The 25,769-nt window shown below is 46.2% G+C and overlaps 3 protein-coding genes across 10 annotated transcripts in view; 1 reads left to right on the plus strand and 2 right to left on the minus strand.

The window, feature by feature from the left end:
• CEP104 (centrosomal protein 104) overlaps positions 1-629 on the minus strand; it is a 32,952-nt gene extending 32,323 nt beyond the window's left edge. For 3 of the 7 annotated variants that reach the window (XM_039508760.1, XM_039508759.1, XM_039508764.1), the window contains exon 1: positions 451-599. The gene's annotated coding sequence lies outside the window, so the exon portion shown is untranslated. Of the gene's footprint in view, positions 1-450 lie in introns of all 7 variants that reach the window. The other 4 variants (XM_039508762.1, XM_039508765.1, XM_039508766.1 and 1 more) reach the window with 3 other exon arrangements.
• DFFB (DNA fragmentation factor subunit beta) lies at positions 596-8,216 on the plus strand. Of its 2 annotated transcripts, none has more exons than XM_039508768.1 (7): positions 596-679; positions 2,089-2,215; positions 3,293-3,481; positions 4,244-4,323; positions 4,553-4,723; positions 5,952-6,052; positions 6,624-8,216. In XM_039508768.1, the coding sequence occupies exons 1-7, from the start codon at positions 611-613 to the stop codon at positions 6,841-6,843; spliced, it is 957 nt and encodes a 318-aa protein (XP_039364702.1). In that variant the 5' UTR covers positions 596-610; the 3' UTR covers positions 6,844-8,216. The 2 variants fall into 2 exon arrangements, with proteins under 2 accessions (XP_039364702.1, XP_039364703.1); XM_039508769.1 differs by lacking the exon at positions 596-679 and adding an exon at positions 711-889.
• Positions 8,217-8,674: 458 nt separating this feature from the next.
• On the minus strand, positions 8,675-18,379 carry C21H1orf174 (chromosome 21 C1orf174 homolog). The gene is made up of 4 exons (XM_039508770.1): positions 18,196-18,379; positions 14,734-14,847; positions 11,490-11,999; positions 8,675-10,504 (listed from the first exon to the last, which is right to left on the minus strand). Exons 1-4 carry the CDS (start codon positions 18,208-18,210, stop codon positions 10,400-10,402), a joined length of 744 nt encoding a protein of 247 aa, XP_039364704.1. The 5' UTR covers positions 18,211-18,379; the 3' UTR covers positions 8,675-10,399.
• Positions 18,380-25,769: the final 7,390 nt, after the last annotated feature.

A 25,769-nucleotide genomic window follows, 5' to 3' on the forward strand; every position in this document is an offset into this window, starting at 1 on the left:
ACTCGGGGTGGAGGGGGCTCCAGCCCGCCTCTGCTTCCCCCCCCCCCATTGGCGCCCTTGTCAGGGGAGGGGAGCCCGCTGAGACGCCTGCACAGAGGGGTAACCAGAGAAGCGCGGGGGGGGGGGCTCTCTCTCCAGGACGGTCACAGGGGAAGGGTCGGGGGGCCAGGCCCTAAACGCTGGGGCTGGGGGGGTTTGTAAAGCAAGAACTTGGTAAAGATCCCGGCGTGGGCGTCACAGACAAATTCAACCCGCTGCGGTGCCTCCCCCCGCCCAGCAACGCGAGGCCAGCAGGGAAGCGCCCGCGGCCAGGGCCGGCTGAGGTAGCAGGGGCTTGGCCAGAGCGCGGAGGTGCGGCGGGGGGGCGGGGATGGCCCTGCCCAGGCCGGCCGGGTCTGGGGGTCCCCATAGGATGCGGGGGTCGGGGCAAGGACAGACGTTACCGCTCACCTCGGGCATGACAGGACCGCGAGCGGGGCAACGATCCTCCTCCTCCCCCCCCAGCCCTCACCTACTTCACTCCGGCTCCATCGCCAGGGCCACCGCTCTCATGGCAACCGGCCTAGTACACGCCCCCTGCGCATGCGCGGCGGCCGGGCCACATCTGCGCATGCGCCAGACCTGCTGCTTCTCGGGGGACTGCTTCCGCCTCGGTAACTCCCATGGCGTCCGGAGGCGGGTGGGTGTCTGTGAGCATGCGCACACCGAATGAGAGCGGCGCTAGGGCCCGGAAGCTGCTGAGGCCACAGGCTCGGGCCCCGCTCTCGGCCGGGCCATGGCCCCGCGGCCCAAGGCCTTCAAGATCCGCAGCCTGCGCGGCCCCCAGAAGTACGGGGTGGCGGGGAGGAGCCTGCCGGAGCTGCTGCGCAAGGGGGGCAAGCTGCTGCAGGTGCGGCCTGAGCCCGCCGCCCCGGGGGCATCGGCGAGCCCCGGCGAGCCCGGCGGCAGGCAGCCCCCCCCCAGCGCCTTACGGGGGAGATGGGGTGACCTCGGCCTGGCACAGCCCCTTCCCTGCGGCCCTGTCAGTACAGACCCCCCCGTACAGGATATCGGCGGGGGCCCGGCCGCTTCCTGTATCTCGGGGTGTTTGTGGCGCCCCATCACCCTGAGCGCCTCTGACAGCCAGTAGCGCAGGGGTGGGCAACCCATGGCACGCGTGCCGAAGGCGGCAGTGGCACTCACACTGCCCGGCTCCTGGCCACCAGTCCGGGGGGCTCTGCAGTTTGATTTAATTTTAAATGAAGCTTCTTAAACATTTTAAAAACCTTATTTACTTTACACACAACAATAGTTTAGTTACCGGTATATATTATAGACCAGGGGTCGGCAACCTCTGGCACACGGCTCGCCAGGGTAAGCACCCTGGTGGGCCGGGCGATTTGTTTACCTGCCGCGTCAGCAGGTTCGGCGGATCGCAGCTCCCACTGGCCACCGTTCGCCGCTCCAGGCCAGTGGGGCAGCGGGAAGCGGCGCGGGCTGAGGGATGTGTTGGCCGTGGCTTCCTGCCGCCCCCATTGGCCTGGAGCGGTGAACCACGGCCAGTGGGAGCCACGATCCGCTGAACCTGCTGACGCGGCAGGTAAACAAACTGGCCCCTGGCGAGCCACGTGCCAGAGGTTGCCAACCCGTTACAGACTTATAGAAAGAGATCTTCTAAAAACGTTAAAATGTATTACTGGCACGCGAAACCTTAAATTAGAGTGAATAAATGAAGACTCGGCACACCACTTCTGAAAGGTTGCTGACCCCTGCAGTAGTGTCTGAGCGTGGGGGGTAAGGGGCGCATAACCGCTTTGAGCAGGAGCAGGGATTATCCAGCAGCACTGATAATATCTCCCCGGAGAATCACACACACTTTTTGGGAGTGGAAGATCATGGTGCCAATGTGCCTTCACCCCGTCTCAGAGTGCAAAGATGCTAGCTCTGTAACAGCAAAGGCACCTGTAGGTGCTGGTAGAATCTGTATTTTTGCATTTTCAGTTACTTTATTTCTTTTCACAGATTTAACTTTTAAAGTTTTCTTTGTGTCCATTCTAACTTTATTAAAGTGCAGATGTGTGCCTGTGTGTGTTTTCTTTTTGTGAACAGCTTTCTTTTCCTGACTGCCGGCTCTGTTTGTATGAGGATGGGACAGAACTGACTGAAGGTTACTTCCACAGCATTCCAGATAATACGGACCTTATACTACTAGCCCAAGGGGAGACCTGGCAGGGTTGTAAGTGGGAAACATTTATCAGTTTATCTTGCAACTTAAACAGTTTCACATTTCAAAACCCCAAATGGGAAGGAGTCAGAATTTGGGATTTTATCTCCATTTTTGCAACTGTTGCTCAATATGACCTTGTAAAGGCCTCCTTGTGCCTCAGTTTACCAGTATGTAAAAGGCATATGATACCAACCTAAAACTTCATTACAACCTTCTATTGTGCATTTACTAGTCTGAACAACTAAAACTAAAGCTAATCTACAGCTTTCATCTTAAAATACACTTGGATACCTTATCATTGGGTTTTTGTTCACACCCTTATTTTAAAAATGTGTGCAATGGGCAGGGGCGGCTCCAGGCACCAGCAAGCCAAGCACGTGCCTGGGGCGGCAAGCCACAGGGGGCGCATTGCCGGTCGCCGCGAGGGCGGCAGGCAGGTTGCCTTCGGTGGCATGCCTGCGGAGGGTCCGCTGGTCCTGCGGCTTCGGCGGACCTCCCGCAGGCGTGCCGCCGAATCCGCGGGACCGGGGACCTCCCACAGGCAAGCCACCGAAGGCAGCCTGCCTGCCGTGCTTGGGGCGGCAGAATACCTAGAGCCGCCTCTGGCAATGGGCCACTCACTTTTTAGTGATATGTTACTGTATTACTAAGGTAGTACTGTAAAAAGTAAACTGGAAGAAATTTCCCTCATTTTTCAGAGTTGATCACTTGGGTGGAGAAAAGCTTGGTAGGTTTTTGAACAGGTGCAGAATAAAACTAAAGATGCCTTTTACTCACCAGGTAGTCATGTTGAAGTCAGTGGGGCTACTCAGAGCAAGATGCTATTCAACATGAATAAGGTGCTGGGAATTTGGCCCTTTGCTCCCAGATTTCCTATGAAACACTAGAAAGTCAATACTGCAGTCTTGGATTTACTTTTCATTAAGATATAAATGTTGAAAAATAGCATAATACTCTTAAAATATTCTTTGTACAGTCCCAGACAAACTTTTTATGGAACACACCAAAATCCTAGCTGAAAGCACAGTTCAGACTACATAAGTTTGCCTAGCACTAGTTTAATTTTTTCTTCATTTAAAACTACAGTTGTCAGTGACATAGATCACTTCCTAAATACATTTTACACACAAAAAGATGACATTGTTGAGGCTGCACAAAAGCTGCTATCAGATGAACAGGCTCCCAAGAGACAGAAGCTTCTAGTGGATCTCATTCAAAACCTAAGTGAAAACATTTTGGCGGAAAACAGAGAGGAAGACAGAAAGTGGTTTGAAGGTAAGTTCTGTATCAGTATAGCAGTTAAACCTCTCAACAGTTGATAGTTGAGATAGTTTTAAATCGTTTCCATCTTTAATTTCTGTGATTTGATCACAACATATTGTCTATGTCCTCAACTTCTCTGTATTTATCAACTCTTAATTCTAAAATGACCCAACTGAAAAGGATCCTGCCATTTTCCTGGGAACACTATTGCACAGTTCAGTAGATCTGTCAGATATTCCTCTTACTTTCCTCCCATTTCTTCTACACGTAAAGTCTCTGGGCAACTCTTTAGTGTTTAGTTATTTTTGATTTATATTCCTCTTTATGTTTAGATATCTATTCCCTTTAGATGTCACTCATTGAAAGACCCAAATAGATATAGCTTAACTATCTCCTTTTAAGCCCATCCATCTGGTACTCTAGTAATTGTGGTGTTCCTTTCTGAACACCCTTCAGTTTGTCATCTTTCTGATACAGAAGTGCCTGGAACTAAACACAGTATTCCAGGTATGGGCCATCAAGGAGTACCATTAAGAGCAATGATTGATCTATGATTTATTAAGTGCAAACAACATGCTGAGCCCTCTGTAAAGCCAAAATAGTAATGCATTCTTGGTGTCCAGGGTCCTTACGCTACGAACAAGGAAGCAATACAAATAAACAACCATACTCATTTCATAAAGAAAAGGAGCCAGAGGTCCAGCCAAGTAAAACAACGGCTTGAGAGTTTTTGTACAAGAAGCAAGTCATAAAATATTTTTTTATTTCTTTTAGGTATAGAGTCTCGCTTTAAGAATAAATCAAGTTATATGAGATACAGTTGTGAAAGCAGAATACGAAGTTATATGAAAGAGGTAAAAATTGCTGTTATTGCTGAAACCAAGCTACATTGTTTTGAATGTAGCTTGGTTTCAGGCTGTTATTAAAAATAAATCTTTACATTAGACCTGAACAGCTTGTTTTTTCCCCATAAACAGCCATGGAACTATAAGTATTAAATTTAAATCTATTGGATTTATTAAATAGATTCAGAGTGCAATAGGGACTATCTGAGCTGACATAGTGCTTTCTATTTTCTTAAAGGTTAGCAGTTATACTTCAGCTGTTCATCCAGCAGCACAAGCAGAATATAAAAGAATAACTGACTTTATGTTGGATAAACTGAAGTCTGTTAAATATAACGGCTGTTACTTTGACAGAAGAGAGGAGGCGGCGGTCCGCCTCTGCACTACTGAGGGATGGTTCTCCTGTCAAGTAAGAAACTATTTATAAGATAAATAAGTGTGTGTAAGATATATTTTATATGCTATGCTCATGAAAATAAATTGTAATGGGAGTTAGCATTTAAAGGCAGAATAAGCCTCTGGGCACAGCAAACTATTAAACCGAAGAGAAACAACTTACCTACCTACAGTGACTGAAGGACGCTGCCAGCGTAATTTGTTCTCAGATAAAATTCTTTGGGGTTTTTACTAAATTTAAACAAGACTTAAAACCCACAACTGTTTTTTTTTCGTTTTGTTTTGTTTTGTTTTTTTGGAGTGAAATTTTAAACATTGCAGCACTGAGCGTGAAACTGACTAATTACTTTGAGCATCCAACTTTTGAGAAGCATAAATTGTGACAAATTACCTCTCTTAATAATCAAGGGTGTGGGTAACAACTAACTTATTTACAACATTTTTAAGTTGACAGTGTCCCGTTGCTGATTGTCATACTGCTGAACAAATTCAAGCCTTACTAGGGGAGGGGTGGGGCTTTCCAGGATTCTGGTTTTATTTAAGTAAAATGTCTGATTTAGGCTGACATTTCAGTTAGGCTTTCAGCAGGACATGGTGCCAACTGTTGTGTAAACAATCACGCAGCTTTAAAAGAGGACTTGTTTCTTGCCCTTTATAAGCTAAAAATTGGATTTCACACCTGTTGTCCTGAACCACTGATCCACAAATTGTTGTAAAACAGCAGCGGTATCAGGGGCCTCAGTACTGGCTTTCCAATCATTATTAAAAGTTCCACCATGCTAAGAGCTGCCCCCTATTCACCTCTTCCATAGGCACACATTTCACAGTCATTTCTTAGTCAGAGTTCTCGGTTGCAAGTGCCGGCATGCTCTACAGCAGTGGTGGGCAACCTGGGTCCATCAGGGTAATCTGCTGGCAGGCCGCAAGACAGTGTTTACATTGACCACCCTTTGGCATGGCTGTCCGCAGCTCCCAGTGGTCGCAGTTCACTGTTGGAATGTCTACAGTGATGGAATTTGAGGAAAGAGAGAACTACTTAGATACCCAATTAAATACAAGCACAGGTTAGCAATATTGATTGCTTATCTGTGCAGGGAAGAACTATTAAAATTTTATCCTGTATTTCCAAAGGGAGGTTTTGTCAGTGGATGGCCTTGATTCTTCCCATATCTTTTCCTATGCAACAAGTTGAATACATTTTGCTGGGTGGATACCATCCCACTGCCTTTATCTTTTGACAGGGTCCTTTTGACAGGAATTACTGCCTGTGTAAACATTCCATCAATCCCTACAGTAACAGGGAGAGCAGAATCCTCTTCAGTACATGGAATCTCGATCATATGTACGTATGAAACATTAAATCAAACATACCTGTTACACACTGTCCACCTTCAGTGTCAAACAAGTTACCACCCAGCTTGTTTTCATCTTACGGGGAAGTCTGATGGTTGGTCTGCTCATTTTATCCTAAGTCCACTGAGATGGAAGATACTCAGATATTGCAGCGATGGGTGGCAGGATAGAGCTCTACAGTAGATACTACATTCTAGTACATACATCATTAGCTGCTCTTTCCTTACCCCTAACTTCTTTGTGTATTACAAACATCCCCCCCACTAGGCTCCTCAGGTGACTGTTCTCTTTAATTTCTGCCCCTGTCCAAAGCTATTTCAGGTGTTATGCACTTAGAAATTACATAGGATTCTAGGGTCCATATTATTCATGCTAAGGTCCTTTTTTTAGAAGTTAAAAACCACCATCACACACATCCTAATATCAATGCAGAAAATTCTTACATATGACTGAAAAGTTAGCTCCCATCACTCCTTCAGGGAATACATACATGGTTCGTAAAAAAAAGAAAATTTGTTACTGTCAATAATGGGAAATGCGCCTTTCATTTTATATTGCAGAATAGAGAAGAAACGTACTATTGTCCCAACACTGGCGGAAGCTGTCAAAGAACAAGATGGAAAGGAAGTGGCCTGGGAATACTTCTATCAGTTGCTGTTTACTCTGGAAAATTTAAAACTAGTGCATATTGCTTGCCATAAGAAAACCAGCCATAATCTTACCTGTGACAAAACTAAAATATACAGAAAAAGAAAGCGTATGCGGAAGGTCTCAAAGTGACTTTCCTGAAGGTGGCTCTTTGCTGGGGTTTTCTAAACTATTTGAAAGGACACCATTTTTAATATTTCTAAAATTCATAGTGAAAGAACATTATAGATTGATCTCTTCTTGCTAAATTCCCTAATATAGATGTGGCTGCAATCAAACCTAGTTCAAACATTTGTCATTCTACCTTTCATACACTTGGTTCCTGAGGCTCCAGCTCATTTTCCAAGCAACTTGCAGTTTATAGAATGTGAAATGTAGTTTATATAACAGACCTTTTATACCAAGTGTCCTGGCCCTTTAGCCATAGGTACAGCCTAAGCAGTTGAAGTCTCTCCCAATCCCAATCATGTTGGCTTTTTTGTCTCACATGAAGCCAGACAGGAGTGCTGCCTGGAAATAAAGTTCAGTCTCTATAACTGATTCAATCCTGGCCAGTTTTGTAGGCTTGCCAAAAATGGGAAAAGTTGTACTAATGTGGACCCCACTAAATGACTTTGAGGGAGATTTTCAAAGGGTACCTAAGGAAGTTAGCAGCACAGATCCCCTTAAAATTCATTAGGGCCTGTACTTAAACATTTAGACATTTTAGAAAATTTCCCCCTCAACTGACTACAAACTGCCAGAAGGGTAAAGACTTAACATGTTCAGAGCTAGATCTGATTGAGAGATGAAAGGCTTAGTATCCCATTACCAATCCAGGCTCTGATCTCTTTCTTACATTAGAAGTGCAGGTCCAAGAAGCAAGCTCCAGCAAAGTTGAGCTATTTCAGCAAATCATTAATTTCCGAGTGCTCTGGAACAACAATGCACTTAGCTATTGCTTTCAACATTAAGTCTGTGAGGTAGTTAAGTTGTTTTACAGAATTTACAGCTGGGCAAACAATCCCTGTGCCTTAGATTTACCAAAGGCCACCACACACTCAGTAGCAGAGCTACTCCCAGTCCTGTGTCCCAGGGATCTCTGCTCTAATCTACTACTGACTCCCATTTTTAACCTATACTATTATTTTGCATACATATTTTCTAAAGAAACTCTATCAGTGGTGCTAGATAGTCTGTTTTTTTGGTTCATGTTCTGATTTTGTTTTTTAAAATACCATCTTTCAACGTCCTTGGCTGCTTGACTTGCAGTGTTGTACAGTACTACATATGAAGGATATTATAGGAAAAGGTATTGTATGTTCAATATCTTTGATAATTGTCTGTTCAGCTGTGCTCTCCTCTACCTCTTAATTATGTAGTAAAATGTGAATGATTTTTTTTTTTTTAAAGCCATCTGAAATCAACTGAATTCTCAGGAACTATGTAAATGTAAAACTTTAATGTATTTTTATATATTTGTTTAATAAAGTTCAGGCATCTTTTGCCTTGTACATAAGTATAAAGGAGAAACAAGGTGTGTACAAGCAACTAGTGCAAAATCAAATGAACTAAGACCCACTTCTGATAGAGTGAAGTATAAATTGGTCAGGCTAGAATAATGTCTTTGTGGCACAGAGCTGTGTTTTTACATTTGGTGAAACACTACTCACAACATGCATTTCTTCTCTTCTCTCTAGAGAGGTCTCTTTTTTCATGTTCTTCTCTCTCTCTCTTCCACCACAAACGCTGCTCCAAGTAGCATTAGGTTATTAGTACAAAAGTACCATCTTATTGTTCAAAGTGGGGAAGTTTTACTATATACAAAATAAAGTGAGTAACAAACTCAGAAAATAAACATTCAGCATTGCTGCTATACAATGAGCGGGTGCATTTTTAAAGCAGGGCTAGGGCAGTCCCAATAGGTACCTGTCCCCGTTAATTTTTAAACATATACTTCTTTACACAATCAAAACAATTGAACAATAATTTGTAACTGTTTTAATACCTGTCAATAAGAAATCTACACACTCACTCCAGGATATGATTTTTGGAGATGTCATAACAAATGAAGATCCTGTTCTTGCCCTGCTGACAAATGTAATGTGGTCTATACAGTATGTTCCCTAAATAATTTAACATCACCCTTCAAGATGCTATTAAAAATAAATGTTATTCCACCTGAATAGACACTTATGAGGGACAGTGGTTTACAAATAAATCCCCAAGAGCCTGAAGGACAAAGGTATAGGGATTACAGCAAGATTTAGTTGTTAAAAATCATAACCACACTATTAAAAAAAGTTGAATGCCTTTATATTACTGCATTAAAAAAGAAGAAAAGCAGTAAGACATTGCTAACAGCAATAGCATATCAGATGAAATGAAAATAAGGAAATGAACATACCCTATACAATTCGTTAAGCTTTTATGTGGATGCTTAATAGGCAATAGCTGTAGAAAGGAATATTTATGTAAGCCATCTGCTGATAGATTTCCTACTTTTCTAGAAATATAGAGAGCAAGTACTTAAAGTTTCAAAAAAATATAGATCTGGAAGCTTATTGCCTAATAACCACTTCCAATTAAGTGTTATCAACGTTAGATGAACTAATAATTTTCATGAAGTCATTTGAAGCAGCTCATTTCCCAAAACCACCACAACCTTGGAAAATCAGGCAGACCGACCTTATTCCATACTTCCAACACCATTCATCTAGTAATAAACTGTTGGAGAAAGCTCAGAGATTCGTTTTTATTCCTTGAGCATCAACAGAATTATTTACTGAGCTCTCATCAGTAAGAGCTGTGTAAACCAACCGGAGAAAACAGCAAGGTTACATAGGTATAAGTGAGGGCAATATTTATTCTGCAGTATCTTTACTGCTGGTAATATATATATGAAAGAAAGAAAACCCAGCTAATATCTCAGATGGCAGGTGGAGTTTGTTGAACAGGCAGAGAGTAAAGCTCCCATACTTGTTTGTAAAATAAGCACATCTGGTCATTTGGAGACAAATCATAGAACCCACACTGACATTTGTACAGGGCCAGTTTTCCCAACAGAACTGCAATTTAAAGGTTTGTAAGTAGAATTGATTAGTTTCAGAAGTGAACAAATGGTATAACACTAAACATAAGAAATACAGGATAGACTCCCTCTTAGGTATTGGGTACCAGCAGTTTACTTACTAGGCACCTATGAAGAACACCATACAAAAACAACACAAATGTGTTAGTCGCATTTTGCTTTTAAGATTTTTCTGCTTTTTAAGAAAATAACTTAGCCCCACGGCGACCTGTGTTGTATGCGCTCAAATTTACATAATGCTCTTGTTAGCTGTTCCTCTTCACAACAAAGAGATAAAGTAAAATTGCTTAGTTTATTAAAGCAATCAGTCCTTTAATTCTGTTAAATTGTTTAATTCTGTTAAATCAGTAGCTGTGGCTTCTAAATCCTGCAGACTTCATACTTCCACATTCACTAGTAAAGGCACTCTCTTCCACACTCAACTTTGGGGTTTTGTCTAGGATTCCTATAGAAATAGACAGTTTCTCTCTAGGAAAGGCACTTGCAGAAAGATGTCATGCCAGTGAAATGTGATGGATAAGATAGCTAATTATAAATAGGATCACTAATCATTTTAACAGGCTTGTAGAAAAATAAACAATTTAACAACTTTAAAAAGTTCTTTTTTGCATTCTGTGCTTAAAGTGCATCATCGTCGTCATCGTCTTCCTTTGCAATGAAGTGCAGCTTTCTAAATTCCCGCCTGCTCATTGTGGTGCACGTGACTGCAGCTGCTGGGAGGTCCTTTAAAAAAGAGAATTTATTAACAAAAGCCAGCTGCTGTAGCAACCAAATAGCCCTCCCATACAGACATTTCACATTACTATATACAGGTTCCACAACTGATATATGCTAGACATTAACATCTCTCTACTACAGCTGACTGTGTTCACATAGATCTTAAGTAAAAGCAGAAGCAGTCTGAAGTGAGCCTACTCAAACTATTCATATGAGCTCATGCTAAGAGCAAAAAATATCTGCCTTAGCGTGTGGTGCTTGCTTTCTTTTTTAATACTTGGGGGAAAAAAATTATTGGGCTAAGTGCTCTACAAACAAATCCACACATTACCCCTGTATGATGGTTAAGTATTATTCCTCATTAAACAGCTGGGGAAAAAAGATTAGGTCTTGTCCAAAATTACAATGTGTCAGTGGTGGGTCTGGGAACAGAACTCAAAATCCTGTCCCGAAGTCAAAATCCTGTCCCATTCTCAATCCATTAGTAGAGCTGGTGGGAAATTTCTGTTCTGTGGGGAAATTCTCAAAAATCCTGATTCAGAAACATTCTTTTGCTAAGGTAAAAATGTTTAGTTTTGGTTGTTACATTAGAATATGAAAGATGATCTTATATTATTATACTATTAAAATATAGTAAGTCAAAAATTTGACATTATTGAAATGAAATATTTTACCTTATCAAAACAAAATGATAAAGCTGAAAAAAAACATTTAGACATTTTCCTTTCAAAATCAAAGTTCCTGTGAAATGTTTTTTTTTTTTTTTTTTTTTTTTTTTTTTTTAACAGCAAACCGTTACAGTTTGAAAGATTTTCAGCCTGCTGTATCCAATAGCTCAGGATGTTTCTCTAATAGATTGTCAATATTGGCCAAATTTTGGCACCACTCTAACATTCTTTGAACATATAGACTAAAAGCTAGAAAGGAGTTCATAAGACCAAAATTAAAACAACAACAATAACAAAACACTTCAAAGTTTTATTCTTCTAACCTGCATGAACTCCATGTTTCCAAAGAATCGGTCCACTGGCATTGGCTGGTTACTGTCCTCATCTAAGAAAGCACTATTATCCAATTGTATTGGTTTCTTCTGGAGATCCACGGTCTCCAGCCCAGACTCATCTGAAAACGCAGTTCCACAGCTGCTCTCCTCTTCCACATTTGGGATATGGTTTTGCAGGAAAGTTTCATCTTCCTCTTTCTTTGGTGGACAGCTATTTCTCTTCAGTGCAGATGGTTTTATGGAAACATCATCATCATTCCCCTGTATCCCTTCATTAATCTTTGGAGCACTTTTGCTTTTACTCTGTAAAGGCTTCATATTGGGGTCAACTGAATTTCCCAAATGTTGATCCTCATCAGATATTTCCGTTGGTTCTTTCAGAAGAGGAACACTTCCATTTCCAGATACAAGTTCTTGTAACTCCAGTTTCACTAGACTGTTTTTTTCACATTTTAGCCTCTTTGAAGGGCGTCTGTCAGTTGCTTTGTGTGAAGAAGCCTATCACAAAGAAAGAAGATCTAAGGTCTACTTCAAACAAACTTCACTAGACAACATTAGTGACAGGCTGGATATGAAGCTGAACAGCTTAATGAAGTGAGCACTGCCTAAGGAAAGTTGATTTTATGATAAACAGTGGGTTTAAAATTTGACTCAATTACATTTCACAAAATTACAAACAAACAATTAATCACCATTTAGAATCCTCTTCCCATGGAAAGCACAGAACTAATGTAGCATGTGGATAACCACCCATCATATTTTTCACAATCTTCTTGATAGTTACCATAACAGAATGAACTTTATACACTTTAAATTACGAGACAGCTATTATATAGGAATTCACAAGACAGTACATACACACATGGTTTACCACAGTGCACTTTATGCTGTGAACAACAAATCTGGAAAACTGATTCCACAGTGTATAAACTTGTTCCCTTGATTGTGTTTTTTGCTTGGCCATATAATCAAATAATGTAAATATAGCGAATCTGGAAAAAAAATTTTTTAACAAATTCTCAAGCTAAATCTATCGCACCGGTGGCTCATTTTGTAGCTGTTTATAATTAGATGTAAAAAAACCCCTCAATGCAGTGTTTAAACAGATTTTAAACCTCAGAAGAACTGTGGTTCCCACAGCAGCCATAAGTAGGCCACATTGCACATATATTAATGTTAAAATCCTATACAGAAAGTAAGTGATAATGATTGCTGGGGAGGACACATTATTTCCTAGTAAATAGTGACTTGCTGAAGGAATGGAGTCATTAACCTCACCAGTCATCAACCGACCAGAAAATGCCTTAAGTATTCATTATTGCCATTATTAACCATGAAACTATAAGTTTAAGGAAAAATAAATTACCACTTTATAAACTGCAAGATAAAACTGCATATTACTATAAAGTACCTTTTTTTCTTTTCTTTTTACAGAACAGGTTAAATGCTAGTACAGTAGCCAACAGGAAGACAGGATTTCACTTCCAGTGTGTTCCACTATAGTATGCTGTTGTTCCTTAGAACCATTTCCAAGGTTTTATGATACAAAACTTGGACAATGCAACCTTAGTATAGACATAATATGCAAAAAACTTTCTTTTACAGCAAAAAGAAAAAAGGTGCCAGTGCATTTATTTGCATGTATGCACTACTGATTGCATGAATGCACCACCGCCACCCTGATATCCTGAAGTAACAACTTGAGGAATCAGAATTAGTTTTTTCTGATCTGCACTACCTCAAATTACTGACACATCCACATTAACAAGCAGAAATGAATGTTCCATATGTCAATATATTAAATGTTCATCGGTATATTTATTTATATAGCTAATACAAGGCATGTATGTTATGCATGTTTATTTCCATCTCCTTAGCTCTCTGGATAATCATGTGTACATTAATTAAAGTTTAGCTGTAGCCATGTCAGTTCCAGGATGTTGAAGAGACAAGGTGGATGAGGTAATATCTTTTATTGGACCAATTTCTGTTCAATGGTCCCCTATCATTTAGCTGTGGCACTCCAGAGCAGGGGTCCCCAACGCGATGCCCGCGGGCACCATGCCCCTGCGTCCTGTCCGGCGGTCAAGCATCTGCCGAAATGCCACCGAAATTCAGCGGCATCACCTCTGGATGATGCCGCTTGTCGGCAGCAAGCGGCGTCATCCAGAGGCGTCACTGCTGAAATGCAACCGAATTTCAGCAGCATTTCAGCAGATGCTCAACCGCCGCCACGGTCCTTTGTCTGGCGCCTGCCAGACGAAAAGGTTGGGGACCACTGCTCTAGAGCAGTGCTTCTCAAAGTTGGGCCGCCGCTTGTTCAGGGAAAGCCCCTGGCTGGTTTGTTTACCTGCCGCGTCCGCAGATTCGGCCGATTGTGGCTCCCACTGTCCGCGGTTCGCCGTCCTAGGCCAATGGGGGCTGTGGGAAGCGGTGCAGGCCGAGGGACATGCTGGCTGCCCTTCCTGCAGCCCCCATTGGCCTGGTGCAGCAAACCACGGCCAGTGGGAGCCGCGATCGGCCGAACCTGCGGACGCAACATGTAAACAAACCGGCCCGGCCTGCCAGGGGTTTTCCCTGCACAAGTGGTGGACCAGCTTTGAGAAGCACTACTATAGAGCAGGGATCGGTAACTTTTGGCATGCAGCCTGCCAGGAAAAGCCCCTGGTGGGCCGGGCCAGTTTGTTTACCTGCCGTGTCCGCACCTTCGGCTGATCGCAGCTCTCACTGGCCGCGGTTCACCGTTCAAAGCCAATGGGGGCTGCGGGAAGGGCGGTGGCCAGCACATCCCTCTGCCCGCGCCGTTTCCTGCAGCCCCCATTGGCCTGGGACAGTGAACCACGGCCAGTGGGAGCTGCGACTGGCCGAACCTGTGGATGTGGCAGGTAAACAAAATGGCCCGGCCTGCCAGGGGCTTACCCTGGCGGGCCGTGTGCCAAAGGTTGCCGATCCCTGCTCTAGAGTACCTTTCCCAGACCTGAAGAAGAGCTCTGCGGGGCTCAAAAGCTAGTCCCTCTAACAGAAGTTGGTCCAATAAAAGATATTATTACAGAGACAAAGAGGGCGAAGCAACTAAAAACATTTTGCACAACATATTATTTTCATGGCCTTACTACTAAAAGTCAAAACATCCCTTATAGCATATTCCAAAATGAACAGCTCATTGCAAAATGAATGTACATAACATTTTTAAAACATTTCACAACAAGTGAAAGTCATAGGTTTTTCCTACCAGACACACTGTCTTAGTGGATTTGCAAAGATCAACCTCTTGATGAGATGAAGCCTGGGCTGCTGCGTTGTTCCCAGCCTTCTGGCGTGTTGAATATGGCACTCCATCTGCAAGCTAAACCAGATGCAATTTTACAATGCAGAAAGGATGTGGGGGTTTTGTTAAATCCTGAGTGGTAGAAGCATCCATTCGAGCAACAAGGACTCTCCGAAAGCATCACGGAAATGATCATGACACAGATCCCACAGGAATGCAGGGCAGACAGCTTAGGCAGAATCCGCTCTCCATTTACTTAGGCAGGAGGTTCGACTCCTTATCACCTTGGAGAAGTCCGCACCAGAGCTTGAAAGTGGTTAGGGTTAGCACAAGAGATCTGGACAGGAACAGGACGGCTACTGCGACCAGGGAGGCAGAAAAGCCACAGAACCACAGACCAGCTTTAACCTCTGCCCAGCACCCCCAGCAGCTGCTCCCAGCAGGGCAGGATGTGGGGATGCTCTGGGGGGCACTGAGGCGGGGTGATGGTTGGGGGGCAGTCTGTGGGGGGGGCGGCGCTGGTTGGGGGGCTCTGTGGAGGGAGGCGCTGGTTAGGGGGCAGGTGCTGGTTGGGGACACTGTGGGGATAAAGGGTGCACTGGGGACACTGGTTGGGGGCAGCCTGGGGAGGTGCTGGTTGGGGCAGTGGGGGTGAAGGGCATACTATGGGGGCAATGGGGGTGAAGGGTGCACTGGGGGCTGGTTGGGGCGCTGTGCGGGGCGCTGGTTGGGGCAGTGAGGGGTGAAGGGCGCACTGTGGGGGCAATGGGGGAGAAGGGCGCACTGTGGGGCACTGGTTGGGGGCACTGTGCGGGGGAGGCGCTGGTTGGGGTGCACTGTGGGGGCAATGGGGGGGTGAAGGGCGCACTGGGGGGCGCTGCTTGGGGGCACTGTGGGGGGAGGCGCTGGTTGGGGCGCACTGTGGGGAGCAATGGGGGTGAAGGACGCACTGTGGGGCGAAGGGCGCACTGTGGGGGCAATGGGGGAGAAGGACGCACTGTGGGGGCGCTGGTTGGGGGCACTGTGGGGGGAGGCGCTGGTTGGGGTGCACTGTGGGGGCAATGGGGGGTGAAGGGCGCACTGGGGGGGCAATGGGGAGAAGGGCGCACTGGGGGCGCTGGTGGGGGCACTGTGGGGAGGCGCTGGTTGGGGTGCACTGGGGTGCACTGGGGGAGAAGGGTGCACTGGGGCGCTGTGGGGCACTGCGGGGGCAATGGGGTGAGAAGGCCGCACTGTGGGGTGCTGGTTGGGGCGCTGGTTGGGGCAGTGGGGTGAAGGGCGCACTGGGGCGCTGGTGGGGCGCTGTGCGGGGAGGCACTGGTTGGGGCGCACTGTGGGGAGCAATGGGGGGGCGAAGGGCGCACTGTGGGGGCAATGGGGAGAAGGGCGCACTGGGGCGCTGGTTGGGGGCACTGTGGGGAGGCGCTGGTTGGAGTGCACTGTGGGGGCAATGAGGGGAGAAGGGCGCACTGGGGCGCTGGTGGGGAGGTGCTGGTTGGGGCAGTGGGGGTGAAGGGCGCACTGTGAGAGGCAATGGGGGTGAAGGGTGCACTGGGGTGCTGGTTGGGGCGCTGGTGGGGGCACTGTGGGGAGGCGCTGGTTGGGGCAATGGGGGTGAAGGGCGCACTGGGGCACTGGTTGGGGCGCACTGTGGGGGCAATGGGGGTGAAGGGGCGCACTGTGGGGTGCTGGTTGGGGCACTGGGGAGGCGCTGGTTGGGGGCACTGTGGGGCAATGGGGGTGAAGGGCGCACTGGGGCGCTGCTTGGGGCAGTGGGGTGAAGAGCGCACTGGGGGCAATGGGGCGCTGGTGGGGCAGCGCTAGTTGGGGCAGTGGGGGTGAAGGGCGCACTGGGGCGCTGCTTGGGGCAGTGGGGTGAAGAGCGCACTGGGGCGGCGCTGGTTGGGGCAGTGGGGTGAAGGGCGCACTGGGGGCAATGGGGGAAGGGCGCACTGGGGCGCTGGTGGGGGCACTGAGGGGGCAATGGGGGAGAAGGACGCACTGGGGCGCTGGTGGGGGCACTGTGGGGAGGCGCTGGTTGGGGCAGTGGGGGTGAAGGCGCACTGGGGGCAGAGGACGCACTGTGGGGGCAATGGGGAGAAGGGTGCACTGGGGCGCTGGTGGGGCTTGGGGGAGGCGCTGGTTGGGGTGCACTGTGGGGTGAAGGCGCACTGGGGAGGCGCTGGTTGGGGCAGTGGGGTGAAGGGCGCACTGTGGGGGCAATGGGGTGAAGGGTGCACTGGGGGCTGGTTGGGCGCTGGGGAGGCGCTGGTTGGGGCAGTGGGGGTGAAGGCGCACTGGGGAGGCGCTGGTTGGGGCAGTGGGGTGAAGGGCGCACTGGGGGCAATGGGGGTGAAGGGCGCACTGGGGCTGGTTGGGGCACTGGGAGGCGCTGGTTGGGGCAGTGGGGTGGTGAAGGGCGCACTGTGGGGGGCAATGGGGGAGAAGGGCGCACTGGGGCTGGTTGGGGCGCTGGGGGAGGCGCTGGTTGGGGCAGTGGGGGTGAAGGGTGCACTGGGGGCAATGGGGAGAAGGGCGCACTGGGGGCACTGTAGGGGGCACTGGTTGGGGCAGTGGGGGTGAAGGCGCACTGGGCAATGGCAATGGGAGAAGGGCGCACTGGGGGCACTGTAGGGGAGGCGCTGGTTGGGGCAGTGGGGGTGAAGGGCGCACTGGGGGCAGTGGGGGTGAAGGCGCACTGGGGGCTGGTTGCGGGCGCTGGGGGAGGCGCTGGTTGGGGCAGTGGGGTGAAGGGCGCACTGTGGGGGGCAATGGGGAGAAGGGCGCACTGTGGGGCACTGTAGGGGGCACTGGTTGGGGCAGTGGGGGTGAAGGGCGCACTGGGGGCAATGGGGAGAAGGGCGCACTGGGGGCACTGTGGGGCACTGGTTGGGGCAGTGGGGGTGAAGGGCGCACTGTGGGGGCAATGGGGAGAAGGGCGCACTGGGGGCACTGTAGGGGCACTGGTTGGGGCAGTGGGGGTGAAGGGCGCACTGGGGGCAATGGGGAGAAGGGCGCACTGGGGGCACTGTAGGGGCCACTGGTTGGGGCAGTGGGGGTGAAGGGCGCACTGGGGGCACTGTGAGGGGAGGCGCTGGTTGGGGCAGTGGGGGTGAAGGGCGCACTGGGGCACTGTAGGGGGCACTGGTTGGGGCAGTGGGGGTGAAGGGCGCACTGGGGGCACTGTGAGGGGAGGCGCTGGTTGGGGCAGTGGGGGGGTGAAGGGCGCACTGGGGGGCACTGTAGGGGGGAGGCGCTGGTTGGGGCAGTGGGGGGGTGAGGGGCGCACTGTGGGGGGCAGAGGACGCACTGTGGGGAGTGGTGGGGCGCTCGGGGGAGGCTTTGACCGTGTAGCCCCCACCCCAGGGGAACGTGACTGGCCCGGCCAGAGCAGCTCCAGTGCGGGCCGGCCCGGGCCCTTCTCACCTTTCGGGTCCTCATAAGACGCCCGGGGGGGGGGGAGCTCTAGCCGGGCGCCCCCAGCTCCAGCTGCCTTCCCCTCCCCAGCCGGCGCCCCGCCGCTTCCGGGACGAGCTCGGACGTCGCGCACACGCCACTACGCCACACACGGAGCGGCCGCCATCTTTGTGATGGGTATTCCGAACATGGCGGGGGGGGAAAGACAAAGAGCAGGCGCCATCTTTGTGAGGGGCGCTTAGCGCATGGGGAGGGGGAAGAGTTCGGACGCCATCTTTCTGAGGGGCATGAATAGGGGCGGGGCGAACACAAGCGCCATCTTTGTGAAGGGCACAGCCCCCCTGAGCGCGTGGGAGCTCTGTGAAACAAGCAGGCTGGGCAGAATGCAATGTTTGTTCAAGGGGGGTGGGGCTCGTGTTGCTGTTCTGTTTAAAGCATTTTCTTTTATATCGATTCAAGTTTTCACAGTTGCATAAAATTATGGGTTTTCCAATTCCTATAGATTTGTCAGTTGTGGGACATTGGGGGCAGGTGCCGGAGAATATTCAATACAGTCCAGGCTGAGATTCAAGAAGTCGAGGCTTTATAGCCTTAAACAGAAATTGTCAATGCACCGCATGTCAAAATATGCAAAGTAAATGGCCTTAAATCAAACTCTCAAGCAGCATTTTTCTTACTTTGACTATCTGTACATTTCCATTATTATTGATGGGAATATTTTTCACCAATTTCTCTGTGGATGGTGAAAAAAATGTTTACCAATGTTTATCCATAAAAATCTATTTTTCTAACCCTAATTTTGTGCAATTTGATGGGGGAATTCCTCTCCACAGAAGTTCCTATGGCTAGGAGGGGCGATGCAGGTTCCACGGAGAGATTAAATCACTATTGCCAATCACAAGCTTTAAGAAATCATGAGGCAGCCTTGCCCACTCCAAAATAGTCACAAGGTTGGCTTAAAAATCATGAGATTTAAAATATAATGATTTTGCAGTTTGACATGATATTTGATACCATGCTTTTGCTGCCTTGTGTTGCCATCCAGTGGAAGTCTTGCAATGACTAGTGTTTTTCATGAAGCTCCAGTTCTTGGAGTCATGGGAGTATGTGGGAATCTCAGCTCTAATTTAAAATACAGTAAATTTCTTGTTCCTCGTGGTTGTGAACAAAAGCTTGGAAATGGGACCCTTAAAAAAAGCGAAAAGCCCAGAAAGCAAAAAGAACCCCACATTTATTGTTTTAGAAAAGGTCATGATTTTATACTAATCTCATGATGTCTGGGGCCTCACTCATGCTGTTTGAATGCCTGATGTTGCAATATTATAGCTAAAGTTTCACATCTCTGGGATGAGGGCAACAGGGGTATATGTGAGGGAAAGTCACTTCGTCTTGCTCTAACCTTTGCTTTCTCAGAAATGTGGCACACCTGCAGAGCCATGGCACTCAAATGTCCCTCATCACAAAGGAACATCACTCATTTTAGTGTTAAAGTTACTTATACCCCTCTCCCTTATAGTGACAGAAACTTTTATTATGGACAATTATTTTACATCAGCAATAAAGAATCTGGAAACTTGAGTTATCAAAAGACTGATTACACAACACGATGGAATCCTGCAGCATTTGAAATTGCCTGAATTAATAATTTTGGTGTGTTCTCCATTTTGGGTCTGTGTCACATGACATTTGGGCCTTGGCATGGCGAGTTTGGAGGAAGGAACACATGCATCTTGAATTCATTCCTTCACTGTTCTCTCCTTTAACTTCCCGTACATTTATGATCTTTTCTGTAATGGTTGTTTTTGTCAAAAAACATTGTGGGAATCACACAGAATCCCCTTTCTGAAAGGAGGGAGAACAAAGAAGAGCCATTCCCCTCACCAAAAGGTTGCAAACAAACAAAAAGGTTATATTTTGGGAGATAATAGGGCATAAAAAGAGTTTTAAAGTGGATATAATAGTAAAGGGGAAAAATTCTCCTTTGCATGCTGGGTCTCTAGTGCACATTTTGAATGTGGAATAGCAATTGATGCTAATTATGGGTAGAACATTCACTAGAGGCTGGCAGTGCAGCTGGGAGAAGAGAATTTTACCCACAGACAGGACTATGTTAAAATCACCTTTTTATAAAAATGAAGAATCTTGCTTCAAGTTGCTCCCCAATGGGCTGACGTTTGGAAAAAACACAAATTTTGCCTTATCTCTCTCTCAGTTATAAACATTACAGATCCCTTTCCTTCCCACTGCATCTCCTTTCTGTAACTGTAGTTTGCTTTATAATATGTTCAGTTAGGGACTTATTCAGATTTGCCTCTCAGTTCATTTTTGCAACCCACAGGGAACAAAGTATGTAAGTAACTCAAATCTCTGTTTAACTTCAAGGACTCCAGTGGCATCAATGATAATAGATGAATTTATGTGAAGCAAGGAATGAGACACCTGCATTTAAATATGTAGTTTTTTTTTTAATAAGGATTATTTAGTATTTTATCATTTCAAGTAATTATTGGTATCTGTGGTCTGTAACTATCATGCTACAATACCCAGAGCACGTGTTGGGAAAGAGTTGGAGCCCTGTCCAAAGTCCATTTAAGTCAATGACTTCAGTGGGTTCTGGATTCAGGCCTTGGTGCATGCACATCTGTGAGTGTCACACTAAATTGCACATCTGCTTTTTGTTGGTTTAATGGATCAAGAATAATATGGAAACTTTTATTGCTATGTCACCAGTTGAATAACAGTGCAGTAAAATACCACAAATGTGACTCTGAAGTGACAAGTGACCAGATTAAAGGCCTGAGAGCTGAATTCTTCACAGGAAATTTGCAGATTTCAAAACCATACAAAACATTCATCAGTGGTTTGATGTTGTTACCCACCGTTCTTCTCCAAGTCCCTATTGCTCAGGGAACAACTCCTGTCCACACCTCTCGGCCTTAAAAAAATGAACAACTACTAATGTATTAGAAACAAATGGCAACAGTTTACTGTTTTACCTATGAGAAAATTCAAATGAGACATTTTTCTCAGCAGCATAAAGTTCTCACAGTTAAACTGAGGTTGAGAGACACGCCTGCTATGTTGTTCTGCAATTTCATGCACTGCTCAAGGGTCCTTCTGTGCTTTGTTCTGTAGCTGAAGTGTAATTCATATCCTCCTCCAAAAGCATCCTAATGTTCTCTATTCCCTTACAGAATTGTCGCTTGCAGCCAAGCAATACAGACGATTGTTTTTATTATATAGTGAAAATGTATACCCTGCTTTGTAAACACATCAGGACCAATATTCAGCTTTCCTTTAGCTTGGCCAATACTTGAAATTAATAACTCTTCCTTTTCAGAATAATCTAATCTAACACATTGCACTGTCTGAGCGTCTCTCCTCTGAAGATCTTAAAGCATGTTCTGAACAGGGCTCAAAGTAATTTAAGAGACTTACCCGTATGCAGGGCCGGGGTCCTGAGCGGGGGCCAGGGCCTCAACCGGAAGGGGTGGGGCCTTAACTGGAAGGAGTGGGGACTTTAAATCCCTGGGCCCTTTAAATTTTGATTTAAAGGGCCTGGGAGTCTGGCCCTTTTAAATTGCCACCCGGGGAAGCTGCCCCCTGCCGGTACGGTTGGCTGTGTACCAACTCTTGCCGGTTCGGCATACCAGACCATACCGGCTTACTTTTACCTCTGGTTCTGAACAATTATACCTCACATAATTCATTAAAGTTGGGAGGTGGGTATTGTCATTATGGGGGAAATGAGATGCTCAGTGGCAAAGGTACTTGCTCATGGTCATACAGTGAATCGGAGGCTGGTGTGGGAAAATAATCTAGATGTCCTGCTTCCAGCTTCTAATACTGTTCCTTTCAAATACTCCACCCTGTAACTGCTGACAAGATAAAGGACACCAGAAACCGAGTGGCTTCATATTCTCTCTAAATGAGGTTCTATCCCTCTCCTCCCTAAACACGTTGCACTCAGTGGCCATGGATATTATATAAGAATGTAGGACTTGCCATGCTGGCTCAGACCAACATTCCATGGCAATACGATATGTTAATTCTGTTCTTTACTGTAGTTTCTACTAGTTTGCCTGATACCAGCCTGTAATTGCTAGGATCAGCTCTGGAGCCCTTTTTAAAAATTGGCACAACATTAGCTACTTTCCAGTCATCTGGTACAGAGGCTGATTTAAGTGATCGGTTATATACTGCAGTTAGTTCTGTATTTTAATATTTGAGTTTCTTCAGAACTCTTGGTGAATACTTCCTGGTCCTGTGGACTTATTACTTTTTAGTTTATCAATTTGTTCTAAAACCTCTTCTACTGACACATCAGTTTGGGACAGTACTTTGGATTTATTGACCAAAAAGAATACCTCTGATGTTGATATCTCCCCAACGTCGTCTGCAGTGAAGACCAATGCAAAGAATTCATGGAAGTTCTGAATTCTTGCAGCTGAAAATCTGGGAGCTTTTCTGAAGTAGCCCTGATACCATGCAGAGTAAACATCCATAGTGTGACACAGAAAGTGCACCATGAAATGGGAGCTGTTATGGAGATCCCCTTTGAGACTAGTCTAGACTTCTTCAGGGGACAAGTGACTTGAGAAATTGCAATGTGACTAGTAACCACCCAGGGGATCAGATTGCATAAAAGAGGATGTATTTTCAATTAGATTAAAAAGTGTCTTTTTTAACCTTTGGGCTGACAGGTAGGGGAAAAAAAGAGATTAAAAGTGCTGTATTGAGACCTCTCTTGCCTTTAAGCAAAGGGGGTCTGTAGTGGGGGAACCAGCCTATAATCTTATTAAACATGTGGCGAGGTACAAGCTGTGAAATGGAATGTGTAAATTAGTCTGTTGCAGCACATTTCTCTTTGCCTGCCACACTCATCAGTGTGTCCATTTTTTTAATAACCTTCTGGGCTCATTTGGCTGAACATTAGGGACATGATAGGGACAGCAGTCAAAGGAATGAATTGTGCCTGTAAGTGTAATGGCTATTAACTGTTGGATGTTCCCCGCACCCCCCAAGCCAAGTAATTATCGAACAGAGACATTTGGCGATGCTTTCCTGAATCAGAAAGGAACCATCTTGAGCTAAGGTGTCCAAATTCCTCTTTGTTAAGAAAACGTGGGTGTATTGAGAGTGAGAGAGCATGAAGGCTAGGGAACTGTCTACGAATCAGCATGATGCTTCTGCCCAGAGTGGGCTACACATCCCTTTCTGTGTCTGATTGAGAAAAGATGTCAGTTGGTAACAGTCCCAGTTGCATGAGTTAATCTTTAGTGCAAGCTGTCGAGACTTGCTTTCGCTCCAGAGTTCTCTGGTTCAATCCATAGTCTTAACCAAGTTGTCACGCGTGGCAGTTGTCACGCAAGTTCAGTTAATACATTAGACCTCTGCTCCCAGGTGTGGTGTGTCCTCATATCATTTCACCTCAGTTCAAATAAAATAGATCTTATATGGGCTCCCGAAACATTCTAAGGTGCCCAGCATGAACAGCAGAGTACCGCTTCATAACCTAACTCTCAAATGTCCCAAAGTCACACCGTACAAATCTAGTGTGCCTTTATATCACTGAAAATTATTCACATCAGAAATAAAGACTCCCGAAGCAGAGATTATAGCCAAAGTTATTTACACTAAAAGAAGTAATCCTATGGCATTTTAGGTTTCCTGCATGTAGAGATTTTTTTGTCCTGCTCTATGGATCTTTCTCACACACTGCATCCTTCATTAGAGCCTTGGCAGGGTGAGAGGTGTGGTCAGAAGGGTTAGAATTAAGCAAGTTCCGCAGTAAGGAACAGCTAAGAGGATTTATGACATGCCTGACCTTAGCCAAAAACCTTAAGGGAAGGAAACAGGGAATCAGAAATCTCATGGTCAGATGGGAATGTTATTTGCCAGAATATACAGTTATCTCTTGCAGGCCTCTGAATGTTTTCTGATATTACAAAAGATACTGGCCCCTGGCCTATGTTCCCTGTTGTTGGCAGTAGAATCCATTTGGCAGGTCCCAGTAATCAGCACAATTACTCAGTGATAGTAACTGTCCTTAGCCCTGATGTGTGCTACTCATTGTCAAAGCACTTTACAAACCTTAACTCATGAGTGAATGGCTTTGAAATGAGTCTGCCTCAGTTCTATATCCCTTGCAATGCTTAATTGCTTTGTACAATGCTTATTTTCAAAGAATTTAATCAAATATAAGTAAATCTCTCCCAGCACAAATATCCCACTGAGCATCTAAGAGTATGTCTACACTGCAATTAGACACCCGCGGCTGGCCCATGTCAGCTGACTTGGGCTTGCAAGACTCGGGTGAAGGGGCTGTTTAATTGCAGGGTAGAATTCCGGCTAAGGCTGCAACCCAAGCTCTGGAATCCTGCCCCTCACAGGGTCCTAGCGCCCGAGCTCTAGCCCAAGCTGGAACATTTACACTGCAATGAAACAGCCCTTTAGCCCAAACCCTGTAGCCTGAGTGAGCTGGCACAAGCCAGTCACCAGTGTCTAATTGCAGTATAGACATACCCTTAGAATCGCTACCATTGCTTCAGGAGCCCGTCTGAGCCTTTAGAGCAGGGCTGAAGGAATGAGCATTGTCCTGAGGAAGCAACAGAAATCAGGGACTTACAGAACTTTTGTTCTGAGTTAATTTAACAGTTGGTTTAACTATGGGTAAGTTAACCAAGCCAAGGTAACACCGACAGAGCCCGGTCATCGGCGAGCGGATCGAACCTCAGACCTCTGGACCTCAATGCATGAGCCTCTACGGCACGAGCTAAAAGCCCTATGGCTCTGAGTTAAGGCTGTAGAGCAGACTCATTAATCTCTCTCTAAGTGGTCTCAGTGCTACTAGATGGGACAGAACACCACACCCAGGGGGTATGTGGGTTACACCAACACCCACTTTTTAACCATTTTCCATTTCCTTCCCAAATCTTAGTTCTATGGGTTTATGGGTGAAATTTCATCAAGCTCTGAATGTTTCTACCCACCTAGTTACTTATATGGTCCCCTCACTGGCGTATCCGAGTATCCTCACGATCATTAGTGAATATCTCTCACAACCCCCACACTCTCCTTTTGTGTATAGAGAAAGGGGAACCGAGGCACAGACAGATTAAATGACCTGGTCTAGTTTACACAGAAAACAGGTGGAAGAGGTGGGAAATGAAGCCAAATCTCTTGACTCTGCATCCAGTGCAAACCTCACAAGCTTCACTGGGTGGGGGGTGAACCAGGATTAATTTGCAGCAGCAGCTACTTGTTTTTAGTCCTTCGGTGCAAATTACTTGTCAGCGGTTTGTCTGTCTGTCTGTCTTGGTGCCTCTCCCCTTGGTGTTGTAAAGGCTAAACAGGTCATATAGTAAGCGCTGGGTTGGAAGCTCATTTTGTTTAAACCTCCCAGCTCCCAAACACTTGGGATCAGTATTAGATAGGAAATTAACTACACAGACAAGGAAGCAGGCAGCAAGGGGAGCTCGCTGCCATGTGGTCATAGTGGTTCTAGACCCTGGCTATTCCTATGTGGGGGAGGAGAGGAAAGTTCCAGGTGTGGGGCAGGGAATGGGATTGACAAAAAAAAA

Source organism: Mauremys reevesii, linkage group 21 (genome assembly GCF_016161935.1).
Source record: "Mauremys reevesii isolate NIE-2019 linkage group 21, ASM1616193v1, whole genome shotgun sequence".
In the NCBI taxonomy this organism is placed as follows: Eukaryota; Metazoa; Chordata; order Testudines; family Geoemydidae; genus Mauremys; species Mauremys reevesii.